The sequence below is a fragment of the Mesocricetus auratus genome, unplaced genomic scaffold, assembly GCF_017639785.1.
Source record: "Mesocricetus auratus isolate SY011 unplaced genomic scaffold, BCM_Maur_2.0 Super-Scaffold_100007, whole genome shotgun sequence".
In the NCBI taxonomy this organism is placed as follows: domain Eukaryota; kingdom Metazoa; phylum Chordata; class Mammalia; order Rodentia; family Cricetidae; genus Mesocricetus; species Mesocricetus auratus.
Window position 1 is genome coordinate 40,828,622 of NW_024429191.1, and position 23,787 is coordinate 40,852,408.

A 23,787-nucleotide genomic window follows, 5' to 3' on the forward strand; every position below is an offset into this window, starting at 1 on the left:
GCATGTATGATAGGGCATGTGGGCATGTTACAGCATACATGTGGAGGTCAGAGGACAACTTTGTGGAGGTAATTCTTTCCTTCCACCTTTACCTGAGTTCTAGGGATCAAATTCAGGTCATCAGGCTTGGCTGGTTTGGTGGTTTGAAAGAAAAAGGCTCCTAAAGGGGATGGCACTATCAGGAGGCGTGGCCTTGTTGGAGTAGGTGTGACCTTGCAGAAGGAAGTGTGTCATTGTGGAGGCCGACTCTGAGGTCTTACATATGCTCAAGCTACTCCCAGTGTGACAGACCACTTCCTGTTGCCTGTGGATCAAAGATGTAGGACTCTCAACTCCTCCAGCACCATGCCTGCCTGCATGCCACCATGTTGATAATGGACTAAACCTCTGAACCACTCCAATTAAATGTTTTTCCTTTTTTTTTTTTTTTTTTTTTTGGTTTTTTGAGACAGGTTTTGGAGGCTGTCCTGGAACTTGCTCTGTAGACCAGGCTGGCCTTGATCTCACAAAGATCTGCCTGCCTCTGCCTCCCGAGTGCTGGGATTAAAGGTGTGCACTACCAACGCCCAGATGTTTTTCCTTTTTAAGAGTTGCTGTGGTCATGGTGTTTCTTCACAATAGGAACTGTCCTAAGATACCTGGCAATTGCTTTTACCCACCATGCCATCTTACCAGCAGCCCCCACTATTTCTGTTAATTAATACTTTCTTTTAGGATATTAAACTACTAGTGATTATGTATTTATTTTTGATGGTTTCATACATGTTGCCTTGGGTTCCTATTGTCATGAAAATACCATGACCAAGGCAACTTATAAAAGAGCGCATTTACTGTGGGATTCAGTTCCAGATGTTAAGAGTCAATGACCATCATGGTAGACAATGTGTCAGCTGCCAGGTATGACACTGAATTAGTAGCAGAGAGCTTGCATGTTATCTATAGGCACAGGCCGAGGAGGGTGTGTGCATGGGATGGGATGACAAATGAGACCTGGCATGGGCTTTAGAAACTCCAAGCCCTCCCCCAATGACACACTTCCTCCAGCAGGGCCATAGTCCTAATCATTCCTCAACAGTTCCACCAGCTAGGGACTAAGGGTTTAGACACATGTGGCTACGAGGGCTCTCTCATTCACACGTGCACCCTTAGTCACCACCACCTCAATTGCCCCCTCTCACTGCCTCTTCTTCCTTGAAGGTCCTTTTCTTCCCAAGAAACGTCCCTCCAAGGCCCATGTCTTTCTCATGTGTTCCACTCAGCTCAGTTGGGAACTGCACTGGACACACTTCCCCCAGAACCACTGCCTCTTCTTGCTCAGTGGTACTACAAAGTTAGCCGGCAGGCAGGAAGCTTCCAGCTCAGCTCCAGCTTGATTCCTGCTCTGTAACCACATGACTGGTGACTTCACAACAGTATCTTACTATTGACTCAGGTGGGCAACCAAGACCTCATGTTGTTTGGGAGCCTCTGAGGTTTGCCTGACCCAAAAGGTCCCCCCAAACTATTAGACTATTGAGACAATAGGCCCCTAGAGACTGCAGTTTCCTCAGGAATCTCCTGCTGAGAGAAGGAAAAGGCAGAAGCCTGGGCTGGCAAAGTTGTCCTGAAAGATTTCCTCCAAGGCCACCTTGGAGGGAAGACTAGAGCGGAGACAAAGTGAGACACCTTGACCAGGACTGCTGAGCTGGCGTGTCTGAAGATGGACTGGGGTGGAGGAGGTCTCACTGGATCTTTTGGCTCCTCCTCCCAAAATGGCCATGTTGAATATATGTCCTGCCTGTTTTGCTAATTGTCCTACTGCTGGTGGGGTGCACAGCCTAAGTTGTTGGGGCTGCCAGCAGCCTGCTCTGACCTAACAGCTTCAGTACCCCTTCCATGCACAAGCAGGCACAGTGGTTAATGCTTGGTGTCAAAGCCCTTCCCCTCTGAGCTGCCTTCCCTGTACCTCAGACAGGGAGTGGTGATAAGGCTAATGGGTTGGGGCAACGAACGGCATAAGGTGGCGGTCAATGAGGGTGGTGATTTCCATTACAGTAATCACAGAAGTTAGCAAGGTTTTTCTTTTTTGACATTTAAGTATAAATATCAATTACCACCTAAAGGCTAGGTAGGCAGTCAGCTGCTCAACAAAGTTCAGACTCAGATCAAGGCAGACAGGCGAAGTGAGGCCAGGAAGGTCCGTGGGTACCCTCCAGCTCTGCCACACGTGGGGTCAACGTAGGCAGATCTGTAGTTTGAGTGTTGGATACTTACCATTCAGAGCCACTGGCGTTTTACAGATCTCATGGTGGGGACTGGATGGAAATTGAGGTCATTAAAGTTACTTTGACTTATGCAATTATCTATTTTGTGTGTATGTGTGAGTATGCCATGGCAGGCATGCAGAGGTTAGAGGACAATTTGTGGAAGTTACTTCTTTTTATCATGTGGGGGCCAGGGATCAAACTCAGCTTTGGCAACAAGTACCTATACCCACTGAGCCATCCTGCTGGCCCAGGACTGGTCATTTTTAAACACACAGTGGACCAACCCACTAAAGAAATCGCTTGCCTTACGCTCCTTTAATCCAGCTGGAGAGTTGCTTGCCCATTTAAAGGGAGTGTTCCATTTGTCACTGACTTAGTTTCCAATCCACCATGAGCCCCACCCTTAGTGCCTACGGGGAGCTTAATCACCACCTCATTCTTCCTCCAGAGAGGAAGCCTTAATTGCCACTAGGGAAAGGAGTGGCTGGGGGTGACAGAAAGGGCTAGCAGTTAGGGAAGACCCTCTAGGCCATAGAGTCTAGGGGATTGAACTAGGGGCCCACATAGACATTAGGAGGTATTTCCAAAGTGGGTTCTATTTATAAACCAGGTGGGGTTTACTTTGTTCAAATTGTCAGGTTGCTCACAGTATGAAATGGGTAATAAGTTGCCTGCCAGGGCCCAGGAAAGGGAAGAGCTGTGAGAAATCTGGCCAGAGGCTTCTTCCTGGTCAAACCTGGGCCTGGAGCTGTGATGTGAGGAGTCAACTAGGAAGCCATTGTCCTATTTTTATGAAGAGAGAAATCCCAGCACTCGAAGGAGTTAGACGGTCAGAGAAGACAGAGCCAATTAACTAGAAAACCCACAGGCTAAAAATAAAAATCACAAGACAAAATTCCCAGGCTGAAGAGGTAACAGATTTGAGATGGAGCAGGTGAGCAAAAGAGCAGGGTTAAGAGAAGGAGAGATGCTCAGTGGGAAAGTCACAACAGCATGCCCTACTCACAAGCCACATCTTCATTTACCCTGACAGCTATACAGCTCTGAGGGTTCTACAGGACACAGTCAAGGCAGAGGGGAAGAACAGGGCATCACAATCTGGGCCTGGACAGACTGACAGACACCACTGCCAAATATGTGCCCTGGAATGAGGCTGTAGCCTCCACTGAGGTCACTGGCCAAGTGGGTCTGGCCATGGGCTGAGATGGTGGGTGCTTGGAAGAGATTTTGGGAAGACAGAAAATATAGTTTAGAACAGACACGGAACACGCCCAGAGCAGCCTCAGTGGGGCTCTTTAAGAGCGATGAACTGGAGAGCTAAGATGTTGAAGACCAATGGTCACCAAAGCCACCTGAGTCAGTGGGTTGAGTTCATTGCTTCACACCCAAGAATAAGGGAATTCAGATGTGTAAGCAGAGTGACTGTAAGAAAGAACTCCCGAGCATGGGAGAAGCTCCAAGGGTCGGAGCCCAGATGTCTATCTGGATCTTACAGGGATGGGACCTGGATGAACATGGAAATCTTCATTGAGATTGGTCACTTTGAGCAAAGGGAAGGCCAAGCTACTGAGTTAGTCAACACACCTTAATGCCGTTTCCTGGCCTAAGCAGCCAACTGGAGTTACTTGTCCATCCGTGGATGAATTCTTACTAGCTTGACTGGGCATGGAGGTGGGGACTTGGAGCAAAGAAAAAACAGACAGCTAAAGCTGGGCGATGGTGGCACATGCCTTTAATCCCAGCACTCGGGAGGCAGAGGCAGGTGAAGCCTGGTCTACAAGAGCTAGTTCCAAGCCGGGCATTGGTGGCGCACGCTTTAATCCCAGCACTCGGGAGGCAGAGGCAGGCGGATCTCTGTGAGTTCGAGACCAGCCTGGTCTACAGAGCGAGTTCCAGGACAGCCTCCAAAAGCCACAGGGAAACCCTGTCTCGAAAAACCAAAAAAAAAAAAAAAAAAAAAAAAAAAAAAAAGAGCTAGCTCCAGGACAGCCTCCAAAGCCATGGAGAAAACCTGTCTTGACACACCCCACAAAAAAACCTGACAGCTAAATGGTGACCACTCCTGCACAGTGATGGCTGAACCAATGTTTTATCTCTTATATTTTTTGGTTGTGAGCCTAGCCTTTAGCAGCTGAGCCATCTCTCCAGCCCCCAATGTTTTATATCTATAACTACGCATGGTGCTCAGTAATACCCCATGTTCTTGATGCTACAAATACAGTATTTTTAACACATTTGTCAAAAGATGGCATTAGTCAGCATAAATTAGAAACTAATAACCCATTTCTCCTACCCATACACTACCCCACCCCCAGTCTATCCTAGGCAGGTCTGGATCCCACTATGTAAACCAGGTTGGCCTTTAAAACACCAACCTCAAACTGATTACTAGCACGCACCACCATGCTCAGCCTAGTCTTTCTCTGTTATGGATTTAGGATTGAAGTACGTGTCGTCTCTGATGCCAACTGGAGAAGGCAGTCTGCTAGGGTGCCTCCGGCTGAGCAAAAGCCTGAGGAACTCTCAAATTTCAAACTGGCTGCAGAAGTTTACCCTGACAGGGGAAGTGAGTGGGTTTGGACTTGAGCACAGCCTGGTCCTCAGCACCATTGCCCTTTCTAACCATGAATACAGGTCCCTCCAGGACCTGTCTGCTCTAGCAAGCAGTAGGCACCTGCAAACCCTTCCTATTCTGGCCCTCTGGGCAAGCTTCTCCATGCTCCTGGCTCTCTGATAAGCCCTATGGTTGATGGAGCCAGGGCCTCCTCATGCCAAGCTCTGGGGTCGTCCTAGCAGGACTTCAGCCCCATGCTGCCCCGCAGCACATGTGAGGTCTTAGGTTTTCTACCCAGAGGCAACTGCTTCGATTCCTCATCTTCCTTTATTCACTTCTCTTCTGTAAATATGACTGCCTTGTTGACGCCACGTAGGAGCATAGGCCTGGTGCCACCTTGGCCTCAGCAACCCAGAGAGCTTCCTATCCGATGTGCTGGGAAGCGCTCTCCCCTCAAACTGAATCCACAGGCCAAAGTGCCAGCATGGACCCACACGCCCCAGACCACTAGAAAGTGCTGTCCTTATCCAGAATGAAAAGTCACAGAACAGGGACATTCACAGTTGAAGCTTCTTTAGTACAGGTCAGAACTGATTTCCCGACCACACACCAGTTCCCTCATATAGTGACACAGTGTTCTCAAGGCTCTTTCAGTAGCTGTTAGGGAAAATGCCCCAAGCCTACCTATTTGTGAAGACTGGGACTCCTTCCTTCCAGGATCACAAAGGCAAAGGCGTTTTCAAACTGGGTTTGAAAACTCAGGGTTGGACACCTGTTTTTTCCTTACATATAACTGCACCTAAGAGTGCAGGCCATGTGTGGGCATTAACACTCTGGGCTTAGGCTTGCTCCAAGCTATAATAAAGATAGACAGAACTGTAAACTTCAGGGGCTGGAGAGACGGCTCAGTGATTAAGAATGCCCATTGCTCTTGCAGAGGACCTGGATTCAGTTTCCAGCACTCACATGGGGCGGCTCACAAACACCTGTTAATTCCAATTTCAGGAGATCCAATGCTCTCTTCAGATCTCTCTTCAGGCATATATGTGGTGCAGACATACATGCAGCAAACCACTCGCACACAAAAAATAAAAATAAATCTTAAAAAAAAATCTCAACTTGACACTCTTAAGACAGCCAGACGATCCTGTTCTTGACAGTGATAAGCCCTCCCACAGAGCCTCTCACTCACTCAGCATGTGTTACTGCACTCTGGTCTGAGGACTGGCGGGACTCTGAAGAAGAGAGCAGAGCCACACTGATGAAGCTGTGAGCCCTTGCAGGCTCCTGAGGACGGCTGAGAGTGAGGGCTGCGGCACTAGACACAGCACTGTGCATAGCTCGGAAGCCGGAGACACGAGCAGCGAGTGCCTGGGGTCTTCAGTGACTGTCTAGTCCAGATACAGAAAACTGTCCACGTACAGAGGCTTAAAAAACAAACATGAGGTTTTATTTTTTCTTTGTTGCAGAGAATAAATAGCCACATACTCTATAAGCCCATTTATAAAACCATTTCTAGAAATGTCACGTACTAGATCCAACAGCAGCTTTTGACTGTAGACAGTAGACAGCAGGTCATTTTATTTAACTGTTTTGAATACTTAGATCAAGCAACTTTAAAAAAAGGCTGAGCTTGAAAACCTCATTCAAGTGTATTCCTTAAAATGGTTATACTAAGAATGACCAGGTTTTAACTTACTTTATTTAAGAGGTCTTTCTACTATAAAAATTACCCCCCAAACTCACAAAAACCTAAACCGACATTAAAAAGTTGGTCCTTATACCTTCACAGAAATCACTCAGTAAGTTGTGGGGAGAGGGAAGGAGTACCTGCCAGGCATGGGCCCTCCCAGCATGAATGCTGGGCTTCCCACTAGACCTGTGGGAGTTCTGCCACAGGAGAACAATTCAGTCATCTAAGCCTATGTTTCTGAAAAGGTAGGACATGGACTCTCCATTGTGAATGCGGCGGATAGCTTCTGAGAGGATCATGCTGATGTCCACGGTTTTGATCTTGGGGCACTGGAGCTTCTGGATTTCATGTGGGATGGTGTTAGTGACCACCACCTGTGAGTCACAAGAAACAAGAGCATCAGACGCCAAGCAGCTTCAGGGCTGGGGTGTGACTCATAGCAGAGTGTATGCTTAGTGTGGAAAGGCCTGGGTTCAGGCTCAGTGCTGCAAATAAAACAAATACAAGAGAACAAAGGCAAACCCAGCCAGTGTCATAGCTTCATCTGAGGTTTACCCTGGGGGACCTGTCCTCTCCACAGCTCCTGCTCCCACCAGGGCAAAGCTGCTCAAGTTTTAAGATCTGATGACCTCTTTCCCATCAGAGCCGTTGCAGCCCAAAAGACACTGACATATGTTGGGGAAAACATGGAGAAACCCGACTCCTGTGAGTTGTCACCTGACCTCTACATGAGAACCTACATTCATATACATACAACAGACACACACAATACTAGGTAAAAATTAACTTAAAAATATGTAAATGGGCTAGAGAAATGACTCAGCGGTTAAGAGCACTGGCTGCTCTTCCAAAGGTCCTGAGTTTAATTCCCAGCAACAGTATGGTGGCTCACAACCATGTATAATGAGATCTGGTGCCCTCTTCTGGCATGCAGGCATACATGCAGACAGAAAATTGTATACATGATAAATCTTTAAAAAATATGTAAACAACTCAAATTTCCAACAACTTAGCAAAAGACATGTAACACATCCCATTACAGAGTATTCTTCAGGCATGCAGACTACTAGACATTGAAAATACTAGAACCAGTGTGAAAGGGGCACATGGGCAAATCCAGAGAAATAAAGCAACGGGGACTAAGGGCTTGTGTATAACGGCTCATAGGGATGTTTCTTCTCAAATCAGCAGGGTGCCCAGTACACACCCGGAGCATTCTAAACATCACTGTACCACATACCTGACATGGGTGAATGATACAATATGCAAGTCATAACTGAATCAGGTCATACCTCTTTCAAATGGGAAAACATTTGAAAGTCAATGAAATGCAAATCAACCAATTTTTCAGTTCACCCCCTTTTAAATTTTTTTGAGACATGGTTCTATTTTGTAGCCCAGACTGATGCTGAACTTAAAGTCATGGGCTATCCTATTGGCCTGTGTCTTCTATCTGTAACTAAAATGAGTGTCTATTTGTTCTGCTCTGTTGTGAAAGACTCAGGCAGTCAGTACCCAGGCAGCCACTCTGACTGAGAGCCCCTCTACCTCATCAATGGCAGACTCTTCAATCAGCCGGGGAGCATCAGAGGATAACAAGCCGTGAGTTGCCATCACAAAGATCTTATATGCGCCTCTTTCCTTCAGGGTCTCTGCTGCAGCAAGAAAACTGTCCACGTCATCAATGATGTCATCCTGTGAAATCAAAGACAGGCAAGAGGCATATCAACACTTGCGAAGACAGGCTGGACAGCCAGGAAGAGGAAAGTGGTTCATCCTCGACAGCATGGTGGCCCTGTTCCTGTCCCTCCCCTCCCAGCCTTCCCAGGCTTTGCACACCACTGAAATACACAGGAAAGCTTGTCTGGATGCTTTCAAGTCTTGAGTAACGGAACTAAGGCTTCCTAAGTGTGTGCTTATACTTTCTCACTTCCTGTATGGGAAAACATGGCGCGGTGGGTGTGTCTGGAGAGTTCACCCCCCTAGAAACTCCTGTATGATGCTCCAGAAAACAGGTGCAAGGATATTCAAAGCAATATTATTGGGAATTAGAAAAAAACTATCAAGACATTGTATTTCTGTGTAGCTCTACCTGTCCTGGAACCTGCTCTGTTGACCAGGCTGACCTTGAACTCACAGAGATCCTCCTGCTTCTGCCTGCCAAGTGCTGGGATTATATGTGGACCACCACTGCCAGGCTCCTCATTTTTTCCCCTTAAAATATTACCACTTTTTTTGTGCTGGAGAGATAGCTCCAAGGTTAAGAGAACTGCCTGCTCTTCCAAAGGTCCTGAGTTCAATTCCCCGCAACCACATGGTGGCTCACAATCATCTATAATGAGATCTAGAGAGGAGATCTGGTGCCCTCTTCTGGTGTGCAGAAATACATGCAGAGAGAAAGCTGTATACATAATAAATAAATCTTTAAAAAGGTTACCATTTTTTCTGTTTGGGTACAAAATTAACATAGCACAAAGCACCAACCAACATGATACTTACCTGGCCACACCACCCGCCATGGTCTTCATGGAACAATAAAGGAGAACTACGTACCACAATGATGGCGATCCTTCCTCCGACATCACCAACAACCGTGATTGGGGGCTTTTCTTTAGGAATCAGCACTGGTCAGAATGAAACACACACCTCAGTGCTTATGCTCAAAGGTAGAACAAAGACTTGTCACTGGTCATGGTGGCGTGTACCTTTAATGCCAGCACTCAGGAGACAGGTAGATCTCTGAGTTTGAGGCCAGCCTGGTCTACAGAGAGTTCCAGGACAGCCAGTGATACACAGAGAAACCTTGTCTCAAAAAACAAAAAGAAAATTAATGTTTTATGAAATATTCCCAATACTTAGATGGGAAAGGAACTCCCTCAATTGATGATGAACTATAAAATTCCCAGGTAACACGATCCCCAATAATGTTGCCTAAAAAGAGGATGAGTCAAGAATGAAGCACTGCTTGCAGATGACATAGATGACATGCCTCTACACCCAGACTACCACAAGAAATCCTGACGCACAACTCAAGCTAGCAGATAAAGCTGCATACCTGCAGTGCTCCAGTTCAAATCTCAATTTTCCCGCACAGGCTTGTGGTTTGAATGACTGGTCTCTAACTGTGGCACTATTTTGAAACTGTTGGAACATTTGGAAGGTGAGGCCTGGCTGACAGAGGGGCTATATCCAGTCCTGATTTTGGTCTAGTACTTTCTGCTTCCCAGTCTGCAGCGATGTCAACTGTCACTGCCTTATGACACTGATTTAGACTCATACCATCATGCATTCCCTAAACCGACACAATGAAATCTCTGACACTGTAAACAAAAACAAACCTTCCCACTCTAAGTTGCCTCTGTCATGTGACAATAAAAGTGATAAACCTATCCAGGAAGGCTGGTGTTTATTTTTCTGATGGTGAGCAGTGAATATATATTCCAAAAGTAAATTACAAAAGCTACCCCAGGCTAACTACACACTGGCTGTGTAAGCTGCAAACATGAGGATTGGAATTCAGGTCCCTAGAACTCACACAGATGTTGGGTGGATGTGGCAGCCCATCTGTAATTCCAGCAATTGGAAGGTAGAGACAGGGATTCCTGAGCAAGCTAGCTGGTTAGCCTATCTGAACGGATAAGCTCTGGTTCAAGTGAGAGACACCTTAACTTAATAAACAATGTGGAAAGAAAATGTGAGAGAGACTCTCAATGTTAACCTTTGGCCTCTACACTTAAAATACACATATTGCATATATCTACAAAATAAGGGGGTTAAAAAATCTTGCTTGTACAAGTATCCAAGCAATAAAATATCTGGGGGTAAACTTAACCAAGAAACAAAAGAGAACTCCCAGGATGAGACAGTATGTAAACGCTTCCTCTCTGGTGACAGTCTAGTATCATTCAACTTGATAACAAAAGACTAATGGGGAAGTCCTGTGTATATGTCAATAAAGCACTGTTGGCCAACAGGGAAGCAAGATAGGTGGGACTGGGAAAGAGAGGAGTCATGATGTAACCGCCATAGAAATAAGAGGTTCAGACTCTTTTCTCCGGTAAGAGAAATACTTAGATTAGCAATTATATACTTAAATACTAAAGCCAGTAAGAAACAAGCAAACGGCCAACAGCTTCATAATTAATATAGCCTCCTGTGGTTTTTTTTTTTTTTTTTTTTTTTGGTTTTTTCGAGATAGGGTTTCTCTGTGGCTTTGGAGGCGGTCCTGGAACTCCCCTGGTAGTCCAGGCTGGTCTCGAACTTACAGAGATCCACCTGCCTCTGCCTCCCGAGTGCTGGGATTAAAGGCGTGCACCACTAACGCCTGGCTGCCTCCTGTGTTTTTATTTGGGACTGATGCAGCTCTGGAACCAGGCTGGCGGGAAGGCTGCACTCTACAAAAGACAAAACAATTTCTCTAAAGCAGGAGATACAAACAGCCTACAACCACACAAACACTACCTGTGTAGTGATGCAACGGTACATATGCTGTGCAAAATAGTTTTTCAAAAGGTTAAATATAATCATCTCGTTGGGCAAGCAGTTCCTAGGTATATAGCCAAAGAAAGGAAACCTGCTGTCCATAGAGAAATTCAGCCATGAATGTATATACAACAGCAGCAGACACAAAAATGACAGGCACAGCTTAAATTCCTACCAAATGGCAGACATCTACTCTGTGACACACCAGGACTGTGGGCTTCCTGGTTTTGCTCCTCCATTCTGGTCAGGGCTCCCTCACTGCCCCAGTTCTTGAGAAGACACAGATGGTTAAGTCACAGTAGCATCTCTGGGCAGCCCCACTCTCCTCTTAGATCTAAAGGACAGTCTCAAGGGCCTTGGGCTACAAGTAGGGCTTTAACACAGTCCCCTCTATGACAATGCCTATCCAAGACCACAGACTTGTACGGCTGTTGGGCTTTGGATCAGCCCAAGACTTGTCACTGCTTTCTGTCTGTCCCTCTGTAAGAGTAGTGTCTAGCCTGAGACTATTCTACTTTGTATTCTGGAAGTATATACTTAATCAACAGGCCAAGGAGGGCATATTAAAGACAGAGGAAAAACTGCCTCAGAAAGTCAGTTAAGTTTCACCCACCTCTGTATGTGATGGTATTTATGTAAGACTTGGGACTTTTGAGTTGACACAAGAACCAAGTTAAGACTTACTCTGAGTTAGCTTTTAGGGTTGTTGGGTGGAATGACATATTTTGCATGTGAGTTGGACATGGGTTTAGAGGCTAAAGTGAAATGCTGTGCTACGAATGCTGCAAGCCACCGTGATAATAAGACTTAAGGCTGTTAGGAGGAAAATCACAAGGTTCTGTCATAGTGATAGGTTTAGTGACCTGGTAAAAGTCTGAGAGAGCCTTGCAACCTCTTCCACTGTGGAAGGCTGGATCTGTGAAGAGCTGATGGCACCATCACAGATGTCCCAGCCTCCTGAGCCTTGAGCAATGAATGCATCTTATTATAGCAGACTACTTAGCAAGACAGGCAGGTCTTGTGTTGTGACTTTATTTGACAATCCAGGTTTTCTTTTGCTCTAGACAGTTCTAAGTAGTTAGAGGGCTACAGTAAGCTATGCAGACATACATCCAAAAAAATATGATATTCAGAAATAAATTAACCATAAAATCTGGCCGGCACTTTGCATTCAATATAACATAATGCCGAACATTTATGTGCATAAAGAAGCCTCCTGCCTATGTCGGCATTGAAGAGATGTATGCAGGTCCCTGAGGTACAGCCCCAGAGTCTAAATAGATGAACCCTTTCTTAGCCTTCCTTAAAGCTTTCTCAAAGGCTAACAGTTACATAATTCAACCAGGAAAGGTATTATCAGTTTTTGCCAACTCAAAAAGTCAAGATGGAGGCTAGGAAGATGGTTCAGTGAGTGAAGTACTCGCATGAGGATTGAATTTGGGTTCCCAGTACCTGTGCTAAAAAAAAATCTGGGTGGCCGAGAGATGTGCAGGTAGAACACCGTATACACAATAAATAAATAAACCTTAAAAAAACTAAACAAAACAATTCTGGGTGTAATTGTAACCCCCAGGCTGGAGAGGATAAGACAAGCAGGTCCTTGGGGCTTGCTGCCTAGCCAGTCTAGACAATAGGATAACTCCAGACCAGTGAAAGTCTTTTGTCTCAAAAACAAACCACCAACCAACCAACAAAAAGATGGATAGCAATGAGAAAAATACCTAACATGGACCTACGGCCTCCATGTGCATGTGTATCTGCAAATAAACATGAGTGTGCATGTGAACATACACACCAAAGAGAATCCATGGGCTGCAGAGCACTGGCTACTCTTCCAAAGGACCTCAGTTTGGCTCTCAGCACCCAGGTGCCCACAATACCCTACAATTCCACCTCTAGGGGATCTGATGTAATTTTCTGCCCCCTGTGAGTACCTGCACACACATGACATGCATATAAAACCAAAAATAAATCTTAAAAAAATAATAATAATTAAAAAAAGAATTTATATTAAACCATCCCTCAAATTCAATCAGCTCAGATAAAAGTGGCAAAGAGGTACCTGTGAACACTTACTTGGGATCTCCAGGCTGGGGTGGATGGCAGCTACACTCCTGACCATGGGTGGGGAGTGCCGGCCATCCACCAAGTCAGACTCGGCGTCCTGTGCTTCTCCATGGATCACTGCAATTCCCAGTCGCAGACGCTCTGCAAAAGACTGTGCCCTACAAAGAACAGTAGACACATATCCAAAACCACATTGAACCTCGGCTTGCTAATGTCTGGGCAAGACACTAAAGGACATAAGCGAATGCCTCTCCCAAAGGAGTAATTACAAAAGAAAACGACTGCCAGGTGGTGGTAGCGCACATCTTTGATCCCTGCAAAGGCAGATGGATCCACGAGTTTAAAGCTAGCTTGGTCTACAGAATAAATTCAAGGGCAGCCAGGGCTACACAGAGAAACCCTGCCGTGAAAAACAATAAAACCCAAACAAAACAAACAAACATAACAAACAAAAAACAAAAGAGAATGATGACTTAAGACTCAGAAAGACTGAGTGTATTTCTTCACAATCCAGAACCTCAGTGCCATCTAAATACAAGTGAAAGAACAGACACTGCTGTCTTGTTCTAGAACTGTGGGCAGCATCAGTTTCCACCAGAGATGTCTGCCCTGTGGTTTTTACACATCTTTAGCTGATGGAGAAGCTCCTTTCTCTTCTTAGCTTGCCTAAGCTACACTGTCAACTCTTTGAGTCTGGATAATTATGTGGCTTCTCTTTTTTTGTTCTTTTAACGTGGTGACTGACATTCACAGACCTTTAAAAGCTGCCACACCAGGTTGGGCAATGGTGGCACACACCTTTATTCCCTGCAGTTGGGAGGCAGAGGAAGGCAGATCTGTGAATTCAAGGGTAGCCTGGTCTACAAAGCATTCCAGGACAGCCAATGCCACACAGAGAAACCCTGTCTCGAAAGAAAGAAAGAAAGAAAGAAAGAAAGAAAGAAAGAAAGAAAGAAAGAAAGAAAGAAAGGAAGGAAGGAAGGAAGGAAGGAAGGAAGGAAGGAAGGAAGAAAGAAAGAGGGAGGGAGGGAGGGAGGGAGGGAGGGAGGGAGGGAGGGAGGGAGGGAGGGAGGGAGGGAGAGAAAGAGTTGCCACACTGATTTCAGGCTCCTGGGACAAGATCAAAGGCATGATGTGTTCATCTTTTGTACATTGTTAATTCAGTTTGCTAACATGGTGTTTTAGAACTTTCCCTCTTGGTTCACTGGGATCAGCTACCAGTAATAAAGCCTCAGAATGAGGTGATGATCATCGATCACTTTTCTGGAAATATTTATAAAGTTAGCATCTGCTCTCCAATGTGTGACAGAATTCATCATCAAAATCTGGATCTCGAAGGTGGTGCTCACTTTTAATCCCAGCACTTGGGAGGCAGAGGCAAGTGGATCTCAGTGAGTTCCAGGCTAGTATGGTCTATAGAGCAAGTTTCAGGACAGCCAGGACTATTACAGAAAAACCCTGTGAAAAATAAAACAAAAAAACAACAAAACCCTGGGCCTTACTGGGTGTAGTGGCTCATGGGCATAATCCCAGCTACGGGAGGCTAAAGCAAGAGGAATGCTGGATATGCAAATCCAGTATGGGCTACAGAGAAAGACCCAGTACAAAAAAAAGAAGAGATACAGTATACATGACTTCTACCATGTGGGTACTGTGACTAAAACCAGGTCCTCTAAAAGAACAGCCAGTGCTCTTAACTGCTGAGCCATTGCTCCAGCTCCAAATTCAATTAATTTAAACTCAGACCTGCCTTACAGCACAGAATGTCCATTCTGCTGCCTTCAGGTGGAGTCCCTGGCTGGTTTGGCGCTCAGCAGCCTTCCTGATGCTCTGTCTATTCTGTGTACTGACAGAGGAGGGTGAGATTGCTGACTGTCCCCGAGGACATATCCATTTCTCCTTATAGTTACTAGGTTTTGAAAGAAACCCTGCTATTGCCGGGCATTGGTGGCGCACGCCTTTAATCCCAGCACTCGGGAGGCAGAGGCAGGCGGATCTCTGTGAGTTCAAGACCAGCCTGGTCTACAAGAGCTAGTTCCAGGACAGCCTCCAAAGCCACAGAGAAACCCTGTCTCGAAAAACCAAAAAAAAAAAAAAAAAAAAAAAAAAAAAAGAAACCCTGCTACTAAATTCATAATGATTGCAAATGCTACACCCTCCCGAAGAAGTGATCCCTTTTCCTTTCCTGTGGTGAGGCCTCCCTACGAGAACATCCTCTTGCAATGGATTTCCTTCAGCCCTCTCCAGAAGAGGAAACAAGAAAAAGCGCCTGGTGCAGAGCCCCAATTCCTACTTTATGGATTGGAAATGCGCAGGATGCTATAAAATCACCATGGCATTTAGCCATGCACGAAGGGTAGTCTCGTGTGTTGGCTGTTCCATTGTCCTGTTAGCCCACAGGCAGAAAAACATGGCTGACTAAAGGATGCTCCTCTAGGAGGAAGCAGCACTGAAAGCATGTGATTCAAGATGAGTGGGGACTATCCCACAAAATATTTTTTTTGGGGGGGGGAGAGGAGTGAACTTTTCTTATTATGAAAAGACCTTTATTGCTGGGAGTGTTCACCACTCTGGTCTGTCAGGTACTAACACAGCCCCTTCAGCTTTCTTTTAAATCTTCAGTCTCCCATGGTAAGTCACTGTTCTGTCCTGGTTTGCTTTCGGCTTCAGTGATAAAGACCATGACCTAAACCAACTTGGGGAGGAAAGATTTATTTGGCTTACACTTCCTGTCACAGCCTACCACTGAGGGAGACTAAGACAAGGACTCAAGCAGAGACCTCAGAGGAACACTGTTTACTAGCCTGCTCCTCACAGCTTGCTCAGCCTACTTTCTTATACAACTTTGGACTATCTAGAGTAGCACCACCTACAACAGACTGAATCCCACAGGTCAATTTAATGGGGGCAACTCCTCAATTGAGATTCCTTCTTTTCAAGTGCCTATAGTTGATGTCAAATTAACAAAAATTACCTAGCATAGTCATGTTATCTTTTAACTTCAAACACTGCCACTCACTGCTGTGTACCTTGCCTCAGTAGGTCCCTGGCCACACATCATGCCTTCCATCTCATCAAGAGCATAGGACCCAACAATTCTAGCCTAGCTTTTCCAACACCAATAACAATTTAAAACAGGCTTTATCTACAAGCTCACAATAGCTAAAGAGAAATCAATACTATCTCAGATACAGGGACAGCACTTAAATGGCATATGACAAACAAGGCTAGGAAACAGTTTCCTGGGGGGTGAGTGGGGTGGGGCGGGGTAGGCAGAAACCTCACTGGTGCAGCATTCCCACCTGCTCCTCAGTTACTAGCTACAATGATAGTAATCACCCTGGGAAATCCATACTCACACCCAGTCACTGCCCAGGTGCACTGTTATAAAGAAGAATAATGCCTCTTTCAGTAGAAAGTGTGACATTACATGCACCTTAGCTGTCCTGTTAAACTAAAACTTCTCAAACACACCTAAGTAAGCCATCTAATGGCTTGATCCTACCAAGAAACGAGGAACTTCTTTTTTTTTTTTTTCTTTTGGTTTTTTCGAGAGGGTTTCTCTGTATTGTTTTGGAGGCTGTCCTGGAATCGCCTCTGTAGACCAGGCTGGCCTCGAACTCACAGAGATCCGCCTGCCTCTGCCTCTGCTGGGATTAAAGGCGTGCGTCACCAACACCCGGAGAAATGAGGAACTTCTAAGGAATATGAGGAACCTTCACAGGAGCAGTGTGCCACACAGTTGAACATAAGAGGTTATTTGTATGTGTGTGTCTGTCTGAGAGCAGAGAAAACAGGATGAGCCACACAGGGAGAATATTCTATTAAGAATTACCAAATACCACAATATTTATGATTTGGTATTGGGGGCTAGGGTGTGGCTCAGCAGCAGAGCATTTTCTTACATGTTTGATGCTGAGTTCCATTCCCAACACCAAAATAACAGCAGCAATAATAAGTTAAAAAGCTGTTTGACATCACTTCAGCTGGTAGCAACTGTCCCCAGCAGTCACTGGGGAGGCCAGGCAGACCCACCTGAACAAGAGTTCAGGCTGTCTTAAGCACCACACAACACACATGCATGAACCTCCAGGATATGGTGCTGGGTGAAGAAAGCATGCCACAGGTCACTTCCTTGTGACAGCAAATCCACAAAAGCAGACAAACATGACTGTCTGCCCAGGGGCAAGATGAGAAGAATGGAGTGATTTCTTAATGGCCACAGGGTGATTTTCTTTGGTGATAGTCTTACAAGCAGTGACAGGTGGCAGTTGTGCATAATTGTAAATGCACTATAAAAGTTATGAACTGTGGAAAAAACTCCAGTGTCTTCTAGATTACCAAGAGTTTGCATTGTGGATTGAACTTTTACCAGAAATTGAAAGCATAAAGAAATTGGCTTGCCTCTGTACTGGATGTGGATACACTTTGTTTCTTGCCTAGTTTCAGCAAAAGGACGTATTTATTACATTGTATTAGGAATTACATAATCTAGAGATAATTTAAAGATGACAGGAGCAGGGCGGGAGAGATGGCTCAGCAATGAAGAGCACTTGCTGCCCTTGCAGATGATCCAGCTTCAGTTGCTAGCACACATGGAGGGAGGTTTACAACCAGCTACAACTCCAGTTCCAGGGGAGCTCATAGCCTCTTCTGGCTTTCATGGGCAACAGATACGCATGTGGTGGTGGAAACAGACACATGCAGACAAAACACTCATATACATAAAATAAATCTTTAAAAAAATCAGAGGTGGAGAGCTGGGTGTACTTTAGTCCTAGCACTTGGAGGCAGAGGCAGAAGGATCTCTGAATTTGAGGCCAGCCTGGTCTACATAGTGAGATCCTGTCTCAAAAAAAGAGAGGTGGATGTGCCTAAGTTATACGGAAAAAATATGCCATCCTTCCACGCTGATGACAGTCCCTGGTCCCGCCACACTACCTTGTTTCTTGTCTTTTTTTTTTCCTTAAGTAGAACTACATTATTTACTACATTGCATTAGGAATTTGGAAAATGATTATAGCTTCCTTTTCTTCTTGGAAAATAATTTTTGAAGAGTTTGAATCCTGTGTGACTTCTATGCTTTCTCTCTCTGGTACACTGGTTTTTCTAAAAAGTACCAGCAATTAGTACATGAAAAACCTTTCAGTCAAAATCCAGTTTGCAGCAGTTTATCACCAGGCTAACCAGTTACCCTTGGCAAAACCTGGCTTGTGCTATATACGGTAAGCTGCCTCAGGGTGCTTCCATTTTGTAAATGTCACTTTTTCTAACACACAAACATGTGGCCTGTCAGACATAAGTCTGTTAATAAGTCAGCAAGTTCTTTGAAGATGAGGCAGTAAACAAAGTAGGTTAAATAGAATTAAAAAAAAAATACATTTATTGCCTGGCACGGGGGTGCATGCTTTTAATATCAGCACTTGAGAGGTAGAGACAGGTGGATCTCTCTGAGTTCTAGGACAGCTAGGGCGGTTACACAGAGAAAGCCTCTCTCATAAAAACAAAACAAACAAAAAACTCCCAAAAACATTTATTTAAAATGGGTTGGGCGTGTAATGGAGCTGGGTCTCTCTTTGTACCATATCGGTCTCAGGGACGGAACTCAGATTAAGCATCAGGCTTGGCAGCAAATGCCTTTTCCTTCTGGCGATTAACACAGTAGAGGCACTAGGTTAGTATTCCTCAGATGGGATGACTATGGTTAAGAAATATGATTGGCAGACACTAAAGCATCTGTGTAACAGGGAGAGCTGGCAGGGTAACACTAAACCAACCCATGGAGGAGCACTAAGGGGGAGCAGGGGAACCACTGAAGCCTGATCCAGACAGTGGGATTCGATGGTTACACCCTAAAGACATGGAAGAGAGGCTACGTAGTCCCACCTACCTCTTGGCTGAGGCTGGAGACTTGGCCACGATGACTGCGTTCCTATAATCTGGGATCTGTGGCAGACAAGAGGCTAGGGATTACTACCTTGTCTCAAAGAGGTTATTCCAACAAACATGAACATTCCAACAGATTTGAAAATATATCTGATCTCTTAGAAGTTTCACCAAAAGAAAAAGTAAAATCGCCCTTTGGGAAACAAAGATGCAAATGTTCTCAACACGAATTAACTTATATATAAAAATCCAGTAATATATATAATACAAATGTGCTCTTACAAAGTTAGCAGAGAGAACGGAGAGGTGGTCCAATCAGTAAACTGCTGTACAAGCATGAAGAACCGAGCTTGGCTCCCCAGCACCCACATAAAAGCTGAGCATGGCAGCCTGTGTTTGTAACCCCAGCTCTGGGAGTAGGGGAGTAAACAGTAGAGTCAGGCAGATCTCTAAAGCATACCAGCCAGCCAGTCTAGCTAATCAATGAACTCCATGCTCAGTGTGAGGCCCTCAAAAAGCAAGGTGAATTGAGGAAGACACTGAACAAGGACCTCCACATACATATGCATTCACATATACATGTGTACATATACAGATGCATAACACACACACACACACACACACACACACACACACACACACACACACACACACACACACACACACACCCTAAAACAAAACAATTAACCAGGTGTGGTGGTTCCTGCCTGTAATCCCAATTACCCAGGAGACTGGGTTTTAAGAGCTGCATGGTGTGAACCTGTCTCAATAAATAAACAAAAATCTTTTCACGAATCCCACATTGAATGCAATTTCACAATACAAGGATAATATTTATTGAGCCTGATTCCAAGTTCATGTCATATTCCAAAATACTGTGGTTTAAACAGGTGACAAATACACTGTACTCACTCCATGTGAGGAAAGCCATTTGTGAAAGGACAGTCAGCCTAGTGCTACGTTAAAGGAATATAGGAGTCCTTTTAAACAAACAAAGTAACAGACAGGCATGGTAGCACCTTTAATTCCAGTGTTCAGTGGGTAGAGGCAGGCAGACTTGTGAACTGAGAACATCCTGGTCTACAAACAAACCAAGTTAGCTAGGGCAAGGTGAGGTGGTACATGTCCATAATCCAAGCTCTCAGGTGGTAGAGGCAGGAGCATCAGGAGTTCAAGGCCATCCATCCTTGGCTATGTAGTTTAAGGCCAGTCTAGGTTACATGACACTGTTGCAAAAATAAAATAAAATAAAAACAAGAAAAAAAAAACTAAACAGTCACTTTGGAAACCTTTTCACTGTTGAAAAATTAAGTACTTAGTGCTAATGATGATTAGGGAAGATGTCATTATTGTGTCCAGATACACACAATGGAACTATTTTTAAGCTGAGCTGCAGTTTGCTCTTTCTGACTTCATCTTGACAGTATTTTCAAACTATATTCTTGTAATATAACCAACTCATTAAGTGCCATTGCTCCACTGAAGAACATTCCCATTGCTGCTTCCTCACAATAACATGGCAGTTTTTCTTTTTTTTTTTTTAATTTTCATTTTATGTGTAAAGTTTGTTATTCCTGTATGTTTGTCTATGTACCAAGTTTATGCCTGGTACTGCAGAGGCCAGAAGAAAACATCAGATGCCTTGGAACTGGAGGTACAGACTGTTATGAGCCACCTTGTTGGATGCTACGAATTGGTTCTCTGGAACAGCATCCAGTGCTATTAATTGCTAAACCATCTATCTAACCCCAACTCTGATTCTTAGCACAGGAGGTTGTAGCATCCAAAGCCCTGTTAGATAGTTCAGGTAAATGAACTAAAATGCTGACTGAGCTTGCATTAGAGCAAAGACACACCCAGGCAAGAAAGCAGAAAAACATATTCATTTAGGTACTGTGTTTTAGCTAGAAGTCTTTCTGAACAGTCACAAGTACTTCCTTACCTCATTAAATAACATCACACCCTGCCAAGAGACAGTCAACAAAGTTATTAATGAAACCAAAGGACTCTAATAAAAACAGGCTCACTGTCTCTTCAGAAGGTAAAACAGGAAATCTTATAAAGATCAAGGTTTGATGAGAAAGAACCAAAAAGAAACCTAGGAGGAGAAGCTATTAGTCCAAATAAGCAATTCAGTAGCTGGCTAAATGTTGGAAATAAGCTAATGAGCAAATCTGGAGGAGAGCTCATTTCCCCAGAATGGTGTATGTTAGACGGACAAATGCAGTAACTCCATCTGGCCTACACCGCGAATGCCTACCAGAAGAAGTTATGGCCAGGTACAATGTGAACACTCAAGGAGGTTGAGACAGGAGGATTATCTGATTCCCAGATTTCAAGTTCAGCCTGGGTAATAGAACAAAAGCACATCTCAAAATAAATCAGTAAATAAAACACAATGAATGAGTGAATAGTCTACTTTTAGTTTGTTCTAATTCATTTCACTATGAATGGCTCTGAAGGTTAGTGTTCACTGTAAACCTTTGAGTGTGTCTACAAGAGTGTTTGACTCCCACTACAGGACAGTACTCTAACACTGTGAGTCAACACAAACCTCTCCCTCTTCAGCTGCTTTTGTCAGAACTTGTCAAAGCAAACAAGGAAAGGAACTGATACTATGCCTTATTTATCATCAGACAACATCAGACCCTGACAGAGACATAACAGCCAACCAAACAAAACCACTGGCAAAACAAAAGGAATCTAAAAACAAAACAAACAAACAAACCAAAAACCAGGCCCATGAAGAAGGCCTGGATTGTCAACCAGAAAACATGCTTCAGAAATATCCAAAGTGCTGCCTTCAAATGCAACACCAAGAAATGAAGCTCCCTGGTAAAGTTGCTACAGAGAAACACTGCATGTGCAAACAACAGCTCCTAAAAGCAAAACATCAAAGCGCAACATGAACCAAAATGTAAATAAAAGACTTCTGAATTAGCAGATCACACATATTTGTAAGATTAAACAAATTTTGGAAGCATTTGGGTAAGATTATGGAATAGAATCTGCTGTGTGGTCCAACAAAGGGTCAAGTCAAGAAAAAACGGATACTTTAAAGAGACAGAGTTTCCTCTAGGAAAAGGGGGCTAATGAAATGAGATGCCAGGACAGGGGGAAAGGCCAGTAAAATGGGGAACTTATAAGCCAATAAATATAAGGAGGGTGGGGTGAAAAGGAGATGGTTCAGCAGTGACGAGCACTGGCTGTTCTTCCAGGACTGTGGTTTCAATTCTCAGCACCCACATTATGGCTGGTAATCGTCTGTAACTCCATTCCTAGGGATCTGATGCCCTCTGCTGGCCTCAATGGGCACCAGGCCTATATATGGTGCAATACATGCATGCAAGCAAAACAGCCATACACACAAAAATTTGGGGGAAAGAAAAAAGAGCTGAGTGGGAAAAAAATAGATATGAAATCTTAGAGACTTGTACTTATGAAGTATAGTATTTCTCTAAGCAGAATACATAAAAGTTTTGGTCCTTTGGGGAAAAACATCAAATAAACAGAACTTTATCATCCCAGAATATTAACATAAATATTACATCTAACTTACCTCTTCTTGAATATACTGTAACAGGAAGGGGGAGGCTCTTAAATTATCCACTGGAATATTAAAGAAGCCCTGGATTTCCTTTTGGTGTAAATCCATAGTGATGAGATGAGTTAGACCTTCAAATAGAAGCAGGTTAAACATGTCAACAGTACCTAATACTACAACAATGGCTGAGCAAACACCCTGCTATCATGAAAACCCTCTACTGCTAATTTTAGTAATATAAGATGCATGATTTTCACTTCCATTTCAAGTACAGAGGAGGCTGAAGAGATGACTCAGCAATAACTCTTGCAGATGTGAGTTTGGTTCTCCCTTGTCAGGAGACTCAACCACCCATAACTATAGTTCCAGAGACTTGAGACCCTCTTTTGGCCTCTAGAAGCCTACACATATGTGCACATACTCACACACCTACACATAAATTAAAACAACAAAGCAGCAGTGCTTGCTTTAGTAGCACACATCCTAAAATTGGAATCAGAACAAAGCAGTATTTCTGGAAGTGCTATCACAGCAGACGGCATCTCCTGGAAACTTCCTTAGTGGGGACAACCCAATATGAGATACCAAGACCAGGTGCCTTCATCCTCAGTGTCTGTTTTGTAGGGGTTCAGTGGTTAATACTATCAATTTGATAGGAGATAGATAAGCCGTAAAGTCACAATGTGAGAGATTAGCCTTTGGCATGCCTGTCAGGGTTTTGATTACACCACTGAGGCAAGAACTGATTCACTAAATGTCCCTGGGCTGGTGTCTGGAGCTATATAAGGAGGAATGTAGCAGAGTCCAGCATTCATCACTTTCCTTTGTGACTGCAAATGCAGTATGATGTGTTGCTTCAAGGCCCAACTATTTACCTCTATGCTATGATGGGCTGTAGCTCCACCAATGAGCAGAGTAACCTTTTCTCCCTTTGCTTTAGTCAGGGGTTTTGTCACACAGTGATGTAAGTATGTAATACAGGTTTCCACATGGCTGAGGTTGCGGGAGTTTACATTTTTTTTAAAAGTGTTTTGGTTTTGCCTTCTTTGCAATGCTACACTGGAAAATTTATTATATAATAATGTAAGAAGCAGTGACATGGGGAAGTTTCATTCCTTTGTGTTATCTAGAATATAAAGAAATGCACAAATTAAACACCAAAAGCCTCCCAAAAAACAAAAAAATGACTAAACCCCCCAAAAGCCAAACCCCCAAATCAAATAATAGGCTATGAACCAAACAGACAGTTTTCAAAAGCGGTCTTACGGATGGACAACAAATATTTTAGTGTTGAATACCTTGAGCCATCAGGGAA

At 44.2% G+C, this 23,787-nt stretch overlaps 1 protein-coding gene across 4 annotated transcripts in view; it reads right to left on the reverse strand.

Moving 5' to 3' along the window:
- Positions 1-6,228: 6,228 nt before the first annotated feature.
- The window catches only part of Prpsap2 (phosphoribosyl pyrophosphate synthetase associated protein 2), a 31,562-nt gene continuing 14,003 nt past the window's right edge, over positions 6,229-23,787 (reverse strand). For all 4 annotated transcript variants that reach the window (XM_013111728.3, XM_005067640.4, XM_005067639.4 and 1 more), the window contains 6 exons: positions 22,488-22,603; positions 18,933-18,988; positions 13,052-13,200; positions 9,047-9,117; positions 8,042-8,188; positions 6,229-6,867 (listed from right to left, as the gene is read on the reverse strand). In XM_013111728.3, coding sequence (XP_012967182.1) covers positions 6,709-6,867; positions 8,042-8,188; positions 9,047-9,117; positions 13,052-13,200; positions 18,933-18,988; positions 22,488-22,603 — 698 coding nt within the window. In that variant the 3' untranslated portion in view covers positions 6,229-6,708. The remainder of the gene's footprint in view (positions 6,868-8,041; positions 8,189-9,046; positions 9,118-13,051; positions 13,201-18,932; positions 18,989-22,487; positions 22,604-23,787) is intronic.